This window comes from Epinephelus lanceolatus, chromosome 20 (assembly GCF_041903045.1).
Source record: "Epinephelus lanceolatus isolate andai-2023 chromosome 20, ASM4190304v1, whole genome shotgun sequence".
NCBI lineage: Eukaryota > Metazoa > Chordata > Actinopteri > Perciformes > Serranidae > Epinephelus > Epinephelus lanceolatus.
Genome location: NC_135753.1, coordinates 6,855,793 through 6,873,121, shown reverse-complemented (window position 1 = coordinate 6,873,121; position 17,329 = coordinate 6,855,793). Strand labels below are relative to the sequence as shown.

Below are 17,329 nucleotides of genomic sequence, written 5' to 3'. Positions count from 1 at the left end.
TGTAATTGACTTTTTTTAGTGTGGTCATTTAAATGAGGAACTATATTTTTTTATTATGGTCTAAGTTTGGAACTCATCCCTGAGGATCCAGTTGGTTTAGAGGCAAGCAGCAACCTCCAGGGCTGAAAAATGAAGCCAACATAGAAGTGCCAAAAACTGCAGTTCCTCTAATGTCCACTTGAGACTGGCTCCAAGAACGAGTCAGTCCCCATAGACCCCCATGTTAAAATGCCCAACTTTACACCAGAAATAAACATGTTTACATTCTGGTGCAAAAAGCAGTTTGGGTGTCCATAGCTAAATTTAACATTGTTGACAACTGTACAGCGAGGGGGGTGGGGCGGACATCATGGTAGCTACATACATTATTTTTACAGTCTGAGATTAAGAGCTGAATAGAATTCTCAAAGTTTCTGTAGATGCCTTAAGCTAATATAAAGCTGCACATCAGTCACACAAGAGTATGAGGATGTAAGACTGTATTTACGTGTGTGTGTGTGTGTGTGTGTGTGTGTGTGTGTGTGTGTGTGTGTGTGCGTGCGTGCGTGTGTGGCGAGTGTTTTAATAATAAAAGATTTTGAAAACATTTCCTATGTGTGTTTTATTTGCTCACTGACCAAGTGCGCCCTGACCTGTGTGTGTGTATGTGTGTGTGTAATTTCTTACACCAATGTGTGTATTAACTGTTGTGTGTCTCATTTCCGTGACGTAAATGTGTGTTATGGTTCATTTCCTCCCTCCAACAGGCCAAGTACCACGAGGACTTTGAGCGAGCACGCGGACGAGGCTGCACGCCAGGACTGGACGACCCCAGCATGGAGCGGTACCAGAGAGCCAATCAGATGATGGGAGAGGCAGGATACAGCAAAGGGATCCACCCCCAGGCCATGGAGATGGACAGACGACCAGGAGGCATCATTGTAGGTCAGTTACCTCGAACTGTATCCAGTAGATGTTAGCTCCCCCCTCTGACTGGATGGTCCCCACATCCACTCTTACCATGGTTACCACTGATGACATTTTATTGTTGAAATTGTAGGGATTTTTTTAAGATTAACTGACTTGTTTGTGATTGCATAGGGTTCACTGACTCATTTCAAACTCAACAAGTCCTGCATACAGTGTTGTTTGACAATAAAAGCCTTCTTGGATTTAATTCTCCAGTTAAATAAAATGGTTATCTGCTGCAGAGAAAAAACACTACAAAAGACACAAACATCCCAGTCTGGGTGCTGGACCAAAGAAACATCTGGCAAATAGAAAACAAATAATCCAATGTTTAGAAGGATTTTAATGCAAAGTGAGGTTTTGAGCCCATGGCTCTTCCTCAGACTTTTAATATATGCCAGAAAGTCATTCTTCCACTTCCCTACACCGTTATTAAAGGACAAAAAGTGGATACTGTAGAGAGCCATAAGTAGCTTGATGAGAAACTAAGCTTGGATGGGAGCACTGAAGCATAATGTGAGCAAGTACAATATATTTTTTTCAGAGGTTAAGTGTTTTAATGTTGGCAGAAAGCTGATAATTAGCATAGTCATCACAAAATCAGCCCTGACTTTCTCAGTCAATTATTAGTGTACAAATCTAAATGTACGAAACAGAAATCTTTTGGGTAGTAGTAGTCGTAGTTTTGTCATTTTGTTGAGGAAAACCAATGGTGAGCAGCAGCCAGGTTTCTGAAAATGAGATTCAACAGGTTTAAGCTTTTATTTCATTATTTGGGACAATAATATTGGAACTTAAAAAGTGAAGAGAAAGGAAGTCATAAATCTGAATGAAACCAGATGTCACAGTTGATCAATTTTTTTCTCACTCTTCAAGTTGTTTTGATATTTTGATATAATGCATTTTTTTTCAGGCAAAGTGGATTGATCCAGGCTCTGACTTTTGTGGTTTCAGTTATTTGTCTTTCACAATTATGTAGTTTTATTAGAGCTTAAATGTGATTTGTTTACTCAGATGCAACAAAACTCCGAACAGGAGCAGAGTTTTCTGATTACCCTGATATAAAGAAGTGTACACCATAGACTGTATAAAAGAAGTGAATGTACCCACTGGTTTGTGTACTCCTGTTCTGAAGCCTTGAGTTTGGCATTTTGGCCACTGATCATTTTTGGAGCCAGAAGTGACCATATTTGGACGAGAGGGTGGTACTGTGGAGGACACACATTGCCACGCCTCTATCCTGACTGACTGGTCGTCACTGTAGTTACTTGTAAATCACACATGGTCTATTTTTCTCTTAGTGGTACCATAATTTACAAAATGAACATACTGTATTGAGGAAGACTTAACGCTATGGATATAGACCATAAACTCATAAGGAAAGTGTTTACTGAGGTAATAAATCAAGTAAAAAGCAGGGTCATCTTCTCAGACTTCTATACAATCAGACTTCTTTTTGCCATCAATGGCAACTTCCAGGGCTTAAAAGTGAAGCCAACACTGAGGTGCTCCAAAAGCGAGTCAGTCCCCATAGACTCTACATTAAAATCCCCAACTGTACAGCAGAAATAAACATGTTTACAGTCCGGTACAAAAAACAGTTTTGATTTCTATAGCTATTTTCAACTTTCATGAGAACTGTACGGGGCTGAATTTTTAAATAACTCATCCATTTACCTTTTATTAAGGCTTAAAGTTATGTATAATTAAAAGGGTGTGGCCACTTTGAGTAATAGGTGGATGCTGTCCGTTGACAAGTTGCTACCACAGTGATAATGTCACCATGGTGTAACCCCAGAGTCATAGAGTATAGGCATAGCTATTGCTATTCTACTGTGTTTTAGGTTCATGAAAGTTAATCGTTAAGTTTTGTTTGCCTCTAAAAGTCTTGCTCAGTGTTTGGTTGTACTAAAAGACTCCCTAAGGCAGGGACACTCAACATGCTCAGCCTGTGAGCTACTATTGCAAAATAGCAGGAGGCCAGGGGCCAGTCAGTAAACAAACATTAATAATATTTCTCAGATAAAATGAATAAACAAGGCAAATTTAGAAGTAGCAGCCACAAACTGGTCAGGTGTACGCAGGGGCGTGTCTAGGATTTCAGGATATTTGGGGCTCAGCCTGGATCCTGGATCCTCCCTTGGCACTTTTTTTAATAAACAAGCTCTATTTTCAAATGGGTTTTAAGTACTCTGGCACCATATTCACATTCAAAGTACAAAATAAAAATCCCAGTGTGAATCAATTTATTTTCACTGTGATTTAGAAAATGGTTGGTGGGCCACTCTGCACCCTATTGCGGGCCAGATTTGGTCAACAGGCCACAAGAGTATCACCACTCTAAAGAGTCCAATGTTCACTTTTTTAGAAAATAAATTTTATTTTAATGGTTTAAGCCATGTTTATTAGCGAAAATTAGCATTAGCACTAGTTAGTCATAGCTGTAAATACACCCTAACTTAGCCAGCAGCTAGCATTAGGGTTGGCTAAACCCTCTTGTCCAAATATGGACACTTCTGGCTCCAAAAATCTGAAATGTCAATGGCCAAAATGCAAAACTGGAAGCTTCAAAACAAAAGCCCACAAACCAATGGATGATGGCTACGTCTATTATTTTATACACTCTATGTTTGCAACCATTGGAGTCGCCCCCTGCTGGCCATTAGAAAGAAAGCAGTTTAAAGGCACTTCAGCATTGGCTTCACTTTTTAGACCTGGAGGCTACATCCACTTCTATACAGTCTATGATGAAAACATGTTGGATGATCACAGTCTGTATAAACATAGTCCTTCAAATGACCTTTCCCTCCTCTCTGAAGACCTGAAGGTTTGGAGGACAGACCCTGGCTCCATCTTTGATTTTGACCCTCTGGAGGACAACATCCAGTCCAAGAGCCTCCGCAGGATGTCCGGTAGTTCACCTGACTCCCCTCTTTCTAACATAATAACAGGCCAGCCAGTGGCTGCTGGAGAGAAAAAAAAAGCTTTTGGGGTTGTAATTGACCACAACAATTATTAAACAGATCTTTTGTTTTAATTAACACCAGTGTGCAGGATCCATAGCAATCTCTGATTTCTATTTATTCACACTCTTCCTGTTTTTACTTTATAGATAGATATTTTTCTTACTGTCAACATAGCCCATGTTCAGACTCAAACCAATAGTGAATGTATCTACTAACACGTATAATGTGTATCTACAGCCTGATATATCCTCTTTCTCTGTGCCATAGAGCTCCATCGTAGTTTAAAAGTTTATTTTGACTCACTACCACATCTACTATCCTGCTGCCGCAAATGCTCATTAAAGCAGGGTTCTCAGCCTTTTGTAACTAAAGGTACACATATGATTGTTAAAAAAAATCTGAGGTTCACCTTTCCAATAAATGACACAAAAACATGACAAAAAACAGAGACAAAATAAAGTGGGCAGTTAATATGTTCTGTGCCACTGTCAGCTGTTAATGCTGTGATGGCCTGTAACTTTTCCTCTTTTTTTTTTTTTTTTTTTTTGGCTTCCCAGTGTCTCTGAAGTTTTGATGGTTTTACCGCCTCATTTGACAGGATTTTGCTGCATTTAACACACTGTGTATTCAGTTCAGCATCACAAGCTGCCATTGTGAATCCAGACTGAACATCCCTTTTTCATTTCAAAAATTGATCCATTTTGCATCACTGCATCCAAGGGGATGTCAGGTAGCTGCTATCAGTGGCAAAACACATTTGTCTCTACCTCAAACGTAACTGGTCACTGAAATTATGCATTTTATTCTTTTATTTATGTGGTCTTTAAGATATAGCTAGCTTTGTAGTTCAGGTATGTTGGAATCTTGTTCACAAGTTAGAGTAAAATGGAGTGTGAGATGGTGCAGCATCTGCAGTGAGGCAAGCGCCTCACCAGACTGTTGTGGTGAAGATGGAGCTGAGCTGGAAGGCAAAGCTTTCGATTTACCAGTCCATCTACATCCCACCCCTCACCTATGGTCATGAGCTCTGGGTAGTGACAGAAATAATGTGATCGCAGATACAAGTGAGAACAAGAAATGAGTTTCTTCTGTAGGGTGACTGGGCTCAGCCTTAAAGATAGGGTGAGGAGCTCAGGCATCAGGAGCTTGGAGTAGAGCTGCTGCTCCTTCATGTCGAAAGGGGTCAGTTGAGGTGGTTCGGGCATCTGATCAGGATATCTCCTGGGCGCCTCCAATTAGAGGTGTTCTGGGCATGCCCAACTTTTAGGAGGCCCCAGGGCAGACCTATAACCTGCTGAAGGGATTATATATCTTATCTGGCCTGGAAACACCTTGGGTTCCCTAGGAGGAGCTGGAAAGTGTTGCTGGGGAGAAGGACGCCTGGAATTCCTTGCTCAGCCTGCAGTGAACTGCTGTAGTAGGAAATTACTGATGAAACTATATACTTGTGCTTTTAAAGATTTAAGTTGTTAGTAGAAATCAATGGGCTTGGAGCTGAGAGACACAGACAGGAAGTCAGACAGTATTAAGAGACAGACTAACACAGTGTTCATTCTTTTCATGGGACCTGTTGACAATAAGAAAAATGTCATTAGCCTCATCTATTAAAGACATCAATATTTATCTGTGTTTTTTCTTATGAAATAAAAAAAATTGCTCTCTCTTTCCTGGCTCACTTTTATTCCTCTTTTTTCCTCCCCTCTCTCTCTTATTTCAATGATTATTTCTGCCCTGTGCTGCCTCCTGGTGGTGGCTGCCTGTTAGAGCGGGCTGACCGCAGACTGAGCAGGCAGCACTCCCAGCAGTCGCTCACCCACAGCCAGGCTCAGTCCGTCAGCTCTCTGACCTCTGACCTCTGGGACCGTAGCAGCGCAGAAACTCCTGGTATCTTCACTCATGTTGTCTTCCTCACTTACAGACACACAGTAACAGGATGAAGGCGCTGACAGAGACATGCATGTGTTTGTGTATTGCTCGTTGTTTGAATTCTCTAATCCACAAATAAAATTAACTCACAGTCTTCTTACAGGTTGTGTTGTTTAACAGTTTGAATTACATAAAGTTTTCCTTAAACTTACAGTGTGTTCACAGCAGAGGAGGCTCGTCTTTGTCTCAAACAGATGCAGGGAAGACAAACAGACTTATATTCTCTCTGTCTCTGTTTCTGGTCCAGCTCCAGTCCTCCCTGGAGCGTATCATCAGGGCGTCCACATGCAGCAGCAGCAGCAGTATCACGGCTACATGCACCAGACCAGCATGTCATCTGTCAGATCCGTCACCTCCCCGCCTCACTCAGCCACCATGGTACGTACCAACTTGCAGTCATCTTTGCTCTAATTAGGAAAACACCCACAGTATTTTCTTTTTGGGTCCCTTCTACAATTTCACTGTAGTTTCTCATTATTTTGAAGTACTTATTCATTATTTCAAGAAAGTGTCTCATTTTTATGACTTACAGGATCTTTTTTTTTTTTAATCACATTGGCAGAAATGGGCTTCCATAAAAACAGGAAAGAGGCCAACACAAAGTTACACTTGATGTGTTTCCATCCACCTCTTTTAATGTGCATTTGTATTTTGCACATACAAAAACCTAAGTTGAAATGAAAAAAAAAATTGAAAAAAAAATCCCCTAAAAGGTTTTACCTATAATGGAAGTAGAAAAGTTGGACTGTAGAAACAGATTCAGTAAATGGTGATGTATGTCATTGCATTCTCTTCATATTCTCTGGAGGCTTTTGGCACGCTTATGTGTGCACTAGGGGCTGTTACCTAACTCTTCCAACAGCACAGAGCTGTAATATAACTTGTTGGGATCTCTCTATTTCTCGTCTGGTCTCCACTATTATACATCCTACATTTGAGGTTGACTTGTTTTAATATGGACATGTCATTGCACCCTCCTCCTCTGCAGTGGCCTCCTGACTAAAGAATTAGCGCCACCTACTGGTTATGTCAATGAACCAATTCTTAATATTTTTTTTTCTTAAAGAGAGAAAACTGCAACTACAAAAAAAAAAAGGAAAGAAAATCCATATGTGACAGCGAATGATGGTGTTATGGCAGTGTGCCACAAATAAATGAATGTGTGGGAAACCTTAAAAACCCAACTACAGGATGCTGCAGATTTAAGATTCCCCTTCATTAAGAGACCAAAAGTACATAAAGTTTAATGGGCAGGTTAATTAGAAATGAAAGTTGTATCCCAGTTCCCATTCGCTGCTTCCAATTCAGCAGTCAAGGGAAGAGTTAAGGGAAAAGTAACTTTGCTGGGCAACCAATCCTTGGCTTTTTGCTCATCTTAATGTTACATTACACTTTTAAGGTAAAGTCTCAGCGCTGTCTGAAACCCATTTTCCAATCTGTGAAATCTTTATTCTATTTGTAAAAATGCAAAAAGGGATGTGTCAATGTGTTTTTTCACATGTAGACCACAGTAGACTAAGTCCAGATCAAATATTCTTAGACTTGTATAAAGATTTCACAAAAAAAATAAAGATTTAACAAGTTTGAAAGTGAGTTTCAGACAGTGTCAAGGTGCTTTCACAACAGTAAGATGTGCTAAAATCCAAGGATCAGTTGCTCAGCAAAGTTACCTTTCCCTTAACTGGAAGCTAACTAACAGCACCATGATCATGGTCAACTAAATATTACACATCAAAGTCTAACTTCTCACTGTCTCTTCATATTGTTTGTAGCGTGTTTACAGGGCACTGTACGACTACGCGGCTCAGGACCATGATGAGGTCTCGTTCAGAGATGGTGATGTCATCATTAACGCTCAGCCCATCGATGAGGGCTGGATGTACGGCACCGTGCAGCGGACCGGCAAGTCTGGCATGCTGCCGGCAAACTACGTGGAGTGTTGCAACTAGAGGAGGAAGGAGGGTGAGGGTCAGGCAGCGGTGAAACGTAAAGAATGAAATCCACCCTCACTGTTATAATATCAGCAGTCTGTGATGTTCTTTGCATTTCAGGGATAGAAAATACAAAGTGACATCACATCCAGATGTTTTCAGATGTTCAAGTGGAGTTTAAAAAGCAGAAAATCAGTTATATCTTAAACAGTTAATATTAAGCATCTTTCACAGGAAGATCCATCACAGAGAACAACTCAGAGACAAGTTTTACCTCCACTGGAGCAGGAAATAGACCAGAATGCAATGCAGCTACAGGGGCAGGGTGTGGTATGACTGAGGGAGGTGGCTGCATTTCCATCAAGCATTTCTAGATATTTGTATTTCTGTGTTGTCATTTTGGGAGACGTAGGCAGTCACTAGCTAAAGAAGAAGTAGTCAAGGATCTGAATGGAATTAGATTCATCAAAAAAGGTATATTGACAGCTGACACTTGATTACAAAACATCTGCTGGAATACCCTGAACATTACGGACTGCTGACACCAGCTGACAGAAATCTGAGGACAGTGATTTCCTTCTGTTGAGGTGGAAAGAAAAACAGGAGAGACAAGAAGCAAAGGTATAAATCTAGCATGCCGTCAATAAGTTATGTCAAATATTACAGCTAGAGATGAGAGCGGAAGGATGCATGAAGAAAGAAGGTCTGAGAGTTTAGAAGCATCTGTAGTTTTTTAATGGCCTGCAAACAAAACTAGATCAGATTATAGACTCTGATTTTAAGGAGTGCACTTCAAGCAGAATAAATTTATCTATAAAGTGAAAACAGAAGCAATTAAGTCTGGTTATTTGGGCTTGGAAGTTTAAAATTAAGGTCTGGTGATATTCTAGATTTAACTTGTTGTCGATAAATCCCATGAAAATACCTAAACTAACAAGTATTATGTGTGTATCTTCAGCCTGATATATGTTCTTCCTCTGATCCACAGAGCTCCATTGTTGTTAAAAACACATCAATACTCACAAATACTCACTAGAGCACCAAATGTGGATTAATCTGCCGCTGGAAGTAGTCCCCAACAAAAATTTTTCTTCTGTTTGTCTGATAAAAACTACAGTTAGCAGCTGTTTCAAGGAATTACAGATGAAATATTTGTGTTTTTAAAGATTTACATCTTCAGTAGGATCCTATGGGCTTGGATCTTAGAGACAGACAGGAAGTCAAAGAGGGAGGTCAAAGTCCCTCCTCTTCTGGTGGACCACCATGGGACTTTATTTTGAAAAAAAATATATATATATGTACAACACAAATAAGTGTTTTAAGCCCAGATAAATTTTGCCATGAATTACACGTGGCAAAAGATAATTTTACAAGTCAAGAAAGTCACAGTTTGTCCTTAAACACTTGAAGTAAAATACCGTAATATATTACAAAGACTACACACTAAAAAGTTGAGTAAGTGATGGATCTGGCTCTACAAGCTCACTCTCAAAGAACCTACCAATTCTCCTTTTCACATAACTGCAGCTCTCAACATGGCCCATCTTGATTTTAACCTCTAAATTAAGGATGCACAATAATATTGGCACATCATCAGTATTGGCTGATACTGGCTTTAAAATTAATGATCAGAATCATCTGACGTGCTTCTTCTTATTTTGCCCAATGAATGAATATTACATACAGTGACAAGTATTGTATTGTATTTCATGTCTCCATATAGGGGCCATCAGGATAAGAGTATGCATTCATTTTATGATGTTAATTCCACTACAGAAGAGACTTGATTATCACTAAAATTAGGTAGGGAAAAAAGTGGATATATCGATAAGATAAGATACACCTTTATTGATCCCACAATTTAGAAATACCAGTATTGGTTATCAGTCAAATGAGTTGTTACATATCGGCAAAAATCCAATATCATGCATCCCTACTTTTAATTCCTTTCTTCCATTGTGGAAGAAGGAAGTGAAACACGCCAAGGTAACAGCCATGTTGGTGTTAGTGATGTGTATAGTGCAAGACGAGCAATGTAGTTCACTGAGTGACTTTCTTGACTTGCAAAATTAGCTTTTGATTCAACAAAGAGTGTATATTATTTTTTCAAAATAAGATCCCATGGGGAAAACTTGAAGGTAGGGGAAGGGTATGTTCGCTTGTGCCAAACTAACACCGGGGAATATTCGCCTTCTGTTCACTTCCATTCAGTGCCAGCAGAGGGGTGAATAAAACATTTGTTTCTGGCGGTAAAGCAACCTCACATCTTGGCATAGCATAAAGTTCACCTTTGTTTACCTTCAAAGTCACAGCTTCAACCAAAAGGCAAAGAAGTATGTGTGGAGGAGACATTGGTTGTTATTGTGTCTAACCAGCTGATATTGCATGATATTGGCCGTGAAAAATACAAACTGCACGACATGAGAGATGTTGCCTGTGTGGCAGTGAGTCTGGAGACAGGCATGGAATGTAAGACAATGGAAATGTACCATTAACGTTACATTTTGTGGTATTGATTAGCAAGCTAGCTTTCCATGTCCATCACATCAGGTACTCCCCACATTCAGCACAAATATTGCCTCAGTGGGTGTTGGTCACATACCTACATTCACCCATGTGTGACCGTGCCCTAAAGCTGTGTTCACAGCAAACACAAAGTGAATTTTCACCTCACTTTACCTACCCAAACACAGCCACTGGAGTAGTTTTTTTTTTGTTTGTCAACAGGCGAATATTTGCCCTTAACCACGGTGCTAACAGTTGTGCTTACTAACTGGGGAAGGCTGCTAACAGCTAACCTGGTTTGTAGTACAGTACAACTGATAGCTGGAATCAAGTGATATAAACACTGAGGCTCTGTGCACAGAGCTAGCGCGAACCAAGACAGCAAAATTCATTATTTTTCATACTGTCCATGGCAGCACATTACTGTAAAGGTCCAATATGTAAGATTTAAGGGGGTGTTGTGGCATCTAGTAGTGAGGACTGCAGATTGCAACCAGCTGAAACTGGTTAGAATTCCTTCAGTGTTGAATGTTCAGGAGGTTTTTACCGGGAGCTGAATAATTTGCAGAGGTCTCTTTCTCTCCAAAACAAACAGAGCTGGTGATTGAAACCAGTAAAAACACTAAATGAAGCAGTTTGACAAAAAAACAAAACAAAAAATAAACATTTTCAGACACTCTTCTCATGGAGAGGCTACAAACTGTGGTGGCCAACTCAAAAACAAAATTGTCCCTATCTGGAGCCAGTGTTTGCTTTGTCTGTTCTGGGGACTGTAGAAACATGGAGATGCAACATGGCGATCTCCGTTAGCAAGGACCCGCTCCATATGTAGATATAAATGGCTCATTCTAAGGTAACAATACACTAATTATACACTTGATTATACATTAAAGAAAACATACGTATTAAATTCAATATCTGCCAATATATCCCCCTAAATCCAACACACTGGACCTTTAAGGCTCAGTTATGCTTTCCTCACAAATGGTTGCACAGCCGTGAGCCTACACAGGATTGTGATGAGAAAACAGGTGGATCTTGTACACTCTGTACAGTTTCTCCCTATGGCAAACCAATATTCTCCCAAACTGCAGGGAAAGTGTAGCAAGTACTCACATCTGCAGTATGGTACTTCACCCATCCACATCTGCGTAAAATCACGTCCATGTACCAAGTGGCAACTTCAGAGACTGCAGAAATAAATGTGTTTAAAGTTTGGTACAAAAAATTGTTTTGGTCTCTGTAGATATATCAACATTTGTACAGGGGGTGAATTTTTATGTAACTCATTTATATTTTATTACAGGTAGGGTCTGGAGGATTTTCCAGTTGCTGTTTGTAAACACACATTCAAATTCGGCCCCTCCTATCAGGCTCAACTCTCCCGGGTGTACGGAGCCCGGAGGTACGGAAGAAGGCTTCACAGAAGAGGTTCAGGCAAGGCTCGCGCTGGTGCACGCTCGGACACGCTCGGGCATGGCACCTGCGCTCTCTCATTGGCTGGGGAAATCTCCGCCCAGAAGCGGTCCGAGCTCACAAAAACATCAAAATACAGTTAAAGGGCAGGAGCTCTGCAAACAGAGTCACCACCACACATGAGTAGAAGCTCATAGGTGATTATTAAGCAGGATTTCATTTGTATATGTCTATATTTTGTTTTGTTTGAAAATCCTCCAGATCCTACCTTTAAGGCCCAAAGTTGTTAGTATAGTTCGTGAGTCAGATCCAAACCCTGAGTCCACAAACCAATGGGTGATGTCACGGTGGCTGCGTCCATTATTTCATACAATCTATGGCAGGGACAGGCAAAAACTTGCCACACACAACCCTTGCTAAGGGCCACATCTGATGATGTGACGTCACTTTGTGTACACTCACGACCCTCTCGTATAATAAATCAAATATTACCACTCCACACCTTACGTTGTTTACCTTCCACAATACAAGACCAACTTAAATTACCCAGAGTATTTTGCTAAGCATACATAAATAGCCAGGTGCAAATTTATGTCTATTCATGTCTTTGCATCGACTTTGCATTGACTTTAAATTTAATCTCAGCATGCAACACTCCCTTTGTGTTCATTGTGAATGCACCAATACACACTGTTTGTTTTGTTAGTTTTTGATAAGATTTTTTGACAATAACAAAAAATGTTGAATAACACCAGACTTACCCTTGAAGGACGGTGGAGAGATGAAGAGGAGCGGAGGAAAGAAACACATGAAGATCTGATGTTTATCTTTTAGAGTTGAGTTTGAGAGTAGGAAAAATGTACTTGAGAGTGATGCAACCAAAGGAAGGAGGGACGAGTGGAGGAATTGAAGAAGTCGACAATAACAAGTTAATGAGAACAAGGTTTAGAGATCTCTCAAGATTAATCATTTATTTATCCTGAGTTTTAATTCATGTTCAGGTGAGTGTAGTTTTTTTTTTCTTTTTTTGATTTTTGAAAGACAGAAAGCTTCAGTTTTAAACAGCAACACTAACCTCTGTGTTTGTACAGGACTTAACTAACACACTGTGTCTTTCTGTTTCTTTTTAACTCGATGAATTAAAGTGTCCAGATGATTTAACACACAGTAACAGTTTACGTGGACTGAAATCTGAACAGACTGTGTGAGTACGTCAGGCCTTGAGATTTCTGTATGTCGCAGACTATTTTGATACACAGGCTCCCGTCTATGTTTTGGAAAGAAATATTTTACTCTTTTACCTGTATGTATCCGGTAAGTCGTGTTTTTAGGGTTTGTTGTCTTGCTGTGTGGATTGCATCCCGGTCATGTACTGAATAAAAACTTCACTCAGCCATGATTTGTCATTTTAGCTGGAGAGCATTTTGTATGTTTGATTTCATAAATACTAGATGCAATAGAATATAATTTACTGAGTATTCACTTGTTAACTGTATTGATTTTGCATTTGTGTCATTTTATAAAAATCCTTTTTATTTTCTTGCACTGAGGATTTTTGGCTTCTAATGTCACCATTGTAAAGTTTTGATTTAGTCTGTATGTTATCACATATTATACTCACAGTTTATTTACATATTATTTGAAATTATATATCACTCAATCTCAGCTGTGTTTTTTTTTGTTTTTTTGTTTTGGCCATATGATAATTGCAGTGTGTTTCATGTGATAGAAATAAAAAATAATTTGTCAACAGAAGTGTGGTTGTGCTCATTCTTAGATCAATCTTAGATAACTTTAATTAGAATATTATATAATAAGATGGCAAATGTACCTCTGTCTGTATTGGGACAAATAGAGTCAATTCGACTGAATGTGCTGCTATTTTTCTTTTTCTTTTTTATTCCCTTCCCATACCAGTACCAACTACTGCCTTCAAGATGTTAAATAAACTTTATTAAAATATATCCGGCAGAAGAAAAAACCCAGAATGAGGCTCAGAACACTCCCTTTACCAAAAACACAAGGACTGACTTGGCTGGCCAAACCTTAAAAACTACTACTGGGCGGTACGATTATGAATACTGGTGCATTGGATAAAAATAACTTGGATACAGAATGGGTACAGATTGAACAAAATTCAATTCCAGAGACTCCTCTCTGATCAGTAATAATCTTGGGTAAAGCACACTGGAAAAAGATGAACACCAGTTACAGCTGGATACAAAATCCACTACATGTTTGGGAAAATGTGAGGAAAAAGGGGAGAGGGCCAATTTCTGTAACGACAGCCTTGTCCGTAGCAGATAGTATAGATTTTAGTCCATCTTTGTGTGATGGTTACCAGTTAGGATTATTCAATTAATGGAAGGACATCAAATAAAATCTTTTGCACAGCTACATCAATCCTTTTAAGATATTTTCAAAAATGGCATTAGGAAATTAGGAACGGTACTTTATTAACATCACAGAAATTAATTTGACTCAAAGAAAACATATATTCCATATAAATAAGGTGTTACAGTTAGATGTTTCAGGAGACACCTCTTTTATTAAAGGAAAATGGGAGTTGGAAGCTAATGAGATAGTGGAGGATGAAGAATGGGAGGAAAGTCACTGAACCACTGGATCACAAACAGTCCAATGTGGAGAGAGTTTGACTGGAAAGTTAAGGTTAGGAAAGGTTTTAGGACCCCGCAAGCAGTTGCAAGCAATTATGCGGGAGAGGTTGTGGAATGATCGGAGATCATACATAGATTTTTTTGTCCAAACCTGCAGAAATATTGGGAGAATATTAAAAGTGAGGTAACAGGTATTTTCGATGTTGATTTACCTTTGAATCCACTGTATTACTTGTTAGGAGGTATTTGCATATCCTAAGGGTACTTTTGTTAATTTCGAAGAAGATGATAACTGTTTCATGGTTGTAAAATTAACCCCCCACTGTGGAACAATAGACTAAGAATGTGATGTACATAATGGAACAAAATACAAATGAAAAAGGACATATTGTCCAGAGATGGACACCTATAATTCTTTATTTGACTGAATAGAAGATAACTTTTGTCTTTTTTCCCCTTTTCCTCTTCTTTTTACTTTTCTTTCCCTTTTGCTTGTGCCATTTTCTTGAATCAATCATTTTCCCTCTTAAGATTGATAACTAAAATGTTGAATGAGCCTTGTTTTTGAATTTTCATGCTTGTATGTGATCAATGTATCATCTTGATACTGAAAAGAATTAGTTTAAAAATATACAGTACAGGCCAAAAGTTTGGACACACCTTCTCATTCAATGCGTTTTCTTTATTTTCATGACTATTTACATTGTAGATTCTCACTGAAGGCATCAGAACTATGAATGAACACGTGGAGTTATGTACTTAACAAAAAAAGGTGAAATAATTGAAAACATGTTTTATATTCTAGTTTCTTCAAAATAGCCACCCTTTGCTCTGATTACTGCTTTGCACACTCTTGGCATTCTCTCCATGAGCTTCAAGAGGTAGTCACCTGAAATGGTTTTCCAACAGTCTTGAAGGAGTTCCCAGAGGTGTTTAGCACTTGTTGGCCCCTTTGCCTTCACTCTGCGGTCCAGCTCACCCCAAACCATCTGGATTGGGTTCAGGTCCGGTGACTGTGGAGGCCAGGTCATCTGCCGCAGCACTCCATCACTCTCCTTCTTGGTCAAATAGCCCTTACACAGCCTGGAGGTGTGTTTGGGGTCATTGTCCTGTTGAAAAATAAATGATCGTCCAACTAAACGCAAAGCGGATGGGATGGCATGTCGCTGCAGGATGCTGTGGTAGCCATGCTGGTTCAGTGTGCCTTCAATTTTGAATAAATCCCCAACAGTGTCACCAGCAAAACACCCCCACACCATCACACCTCCTCCTCCATGCTTCACAGTGGGAACCAGGCATGTGGAATCCATCCGTTCACCTTTTCTGCGTCTCACAAAGACACGGCGGTTGGAACCAAAGATCTCAAATTTGGACTCATCAGACCAAAGCACAGATTTCCACTGGTCTAATGTCCATTCCTTGTGTTTCTTGGCCCAAACAAATCTCTTCTGCTTGTTGCCTCTCCTTAGCAGTGGTTTCCTAGCAGCTATTTGACCATGAAGGCCTGATTCACGCAGTCTCCTCTTAACAGTTGTTCTAGAGATGGGTCTGGTGCTAGAACTCTGTGTGGCATTCATCTGGTCTCTGATCTGAGCTGCTGTTAACTTGTGATTTCTGAGGCTGGTGACTCGGATGAACTTATCCTCAGAAGCAGAGGTGACTCTTGGGCTTCCTTTCCTGGGTCGGTCCTCATGTGTGCCAGTTTCGTTGTGGCGCTTGATGGTTTTTGCGACTCCACTTGGGGACACATTTAAAGTTTTTGCAATTTTCCGGACTGACTGACCTTCATTTCTTAAAGTAATGATGGCCACTCGTTTTTCTTTAGTTAGCTGATTGGTTCTTGCCATAATATGAATTTTAACAGTTGTCCAATAGGGCTGTTGGCTGTGTATTAACCTGACTTCTGCACAACACAACTGATGGTCCCAACCCCATTGATAAAGCAAGAAGTTCCACTAATTAACCCTGATAAGGCACACCTGTGAAGTGGAAACCATTTCAGGTGACTACCTCTTGAAGCTCATGGAGAGAATGCCAAGAGTGTGCAAAGCAGTAATCAGAGCAAAGGGTGGCTATTTTGAAGAAACTAGAATATAAAACATGTTTTCAGTTATTTCACCTTTTTTTGTTAAGTACATAACTCCACATGTGTTCATTCATAGTTTTGATGCCTTCAGTGAGAATCTACAATGTAAATAGTCATGAAAATAAAGAAAACGCATTGAATGAGAAGGTGTGTCCAAACTTTTGGCCTGTACTGTATATTATATAATAATACTGCATATTTAAAGGTAGGGTCTGGAGGATTTTCCAGTTGCTGTTTGTAAACACACATTCAAATTCGGCCCCTCCTATCAGGCTCAACTCTCCCAGGTGTACGGAGCCCGGAGGTACGGAAGACGGCTTCACAGAAGAGGTTCAGGCAAGGCTCGTGCTGGTGCACGCTCGGACACACTCGGACACGCTCGGGCATGGCACCTGCGCTCTCTCATTGGCTGGGGAAATCTCCGCCCAGAAGCTGCCCGTGCTCAGAAAAACATCAAAATACAGTTAAAGGGCGGGAGCTCTGCAAACAGAGTCACCACCACCAGGGGCGAAAAAGTTGTAGTCTGTCTTTTATACAGCATCTTTTACAGCAATTTGACGCTTTAATCTTCTCTCTATCTCTCCAACAGGCAGAGTGAATGTCTATACTAACTAAACTAGAACTAAAACTAAAACTAAACATTTCCTGCAATTAAACTGGTAAACTGGTTTATGAACAGTGTGCTGTGAGATCTGCCGCTGCACACCTCACAACCGTGCGTAATAGTCGCGTGTAATGACTGCTCCTCGTCTGCACGTCTTTGATGTTTGTCTCACTAACAGGAGGAGAGCTTACAGACAGGTACCCATTAGCTACGCTTCGTCACAACCGTGCGTAATAGTCGCGCATAATGACCGCTCCTCGTCTGCACGTCTTTCATGTTTGTCTCACTGACAGGTGGGGAGAACCTACAGACAGGTACCCATACGAGCC

The 17,329-nt window shown here is 40.1% G+C and overlaps 1 protein-coding gene across 1 annotated transcript; it reads left to right on the top strand.

Annotated features, from left to right (window-relative positions):
• Positions 1 to 213: 213 nt before the first annotated feature.
• Positions 214 to 13,447, top strand: LOC144458853 (LIM zinc-binding domain-containing Nebulette-like). The gene is made up of 3 exons (XM_078162520.1): positions 214 to 924; positions 6,088 to 6,218; positions 7,613 to 13,447. Exons 1-3 carry the CDS (start codon positions 816 to 818, stop codon positions 7,787 to 7,789), a joined length of 417 nt encoding a protein of 138 aa, XP_078018646.1. The 5' UTR covers positions 214 to 815; the 3' UTR covers positions 7,790 to 13,447.
• Positions 13,448 to 17,329: the final 3,882 nt, after the last annotated feature.

What these genes read in the sequence shown, in the direction of transcription:
- LOC144458853 (XM_078162520.1), top strand. Translation starts at nt 816, where the DNA reads ATGGAGCGGTACCAGAGAGCCAATCAGATGATGGGAGAGGCAGGATAC. An exon ending in ACCAGGAGGCATCATTGTAG is followed by an intron (nt 925 to 6,087) that starts GTCAGTTACCTC and finishes TTTCTGGTCCAG; the next exon opens with CTCCAGTCCTCCCTGGAGCG. An exon ending in CGCCTCACTCAGCCACCATG is followed by an intron (nt 6,219 to 7,612) that starts GTACGTACCAAC and finishes TATTGTTTGTAG; the next exon opens with CGTGTTTACAGGGCACTGTA.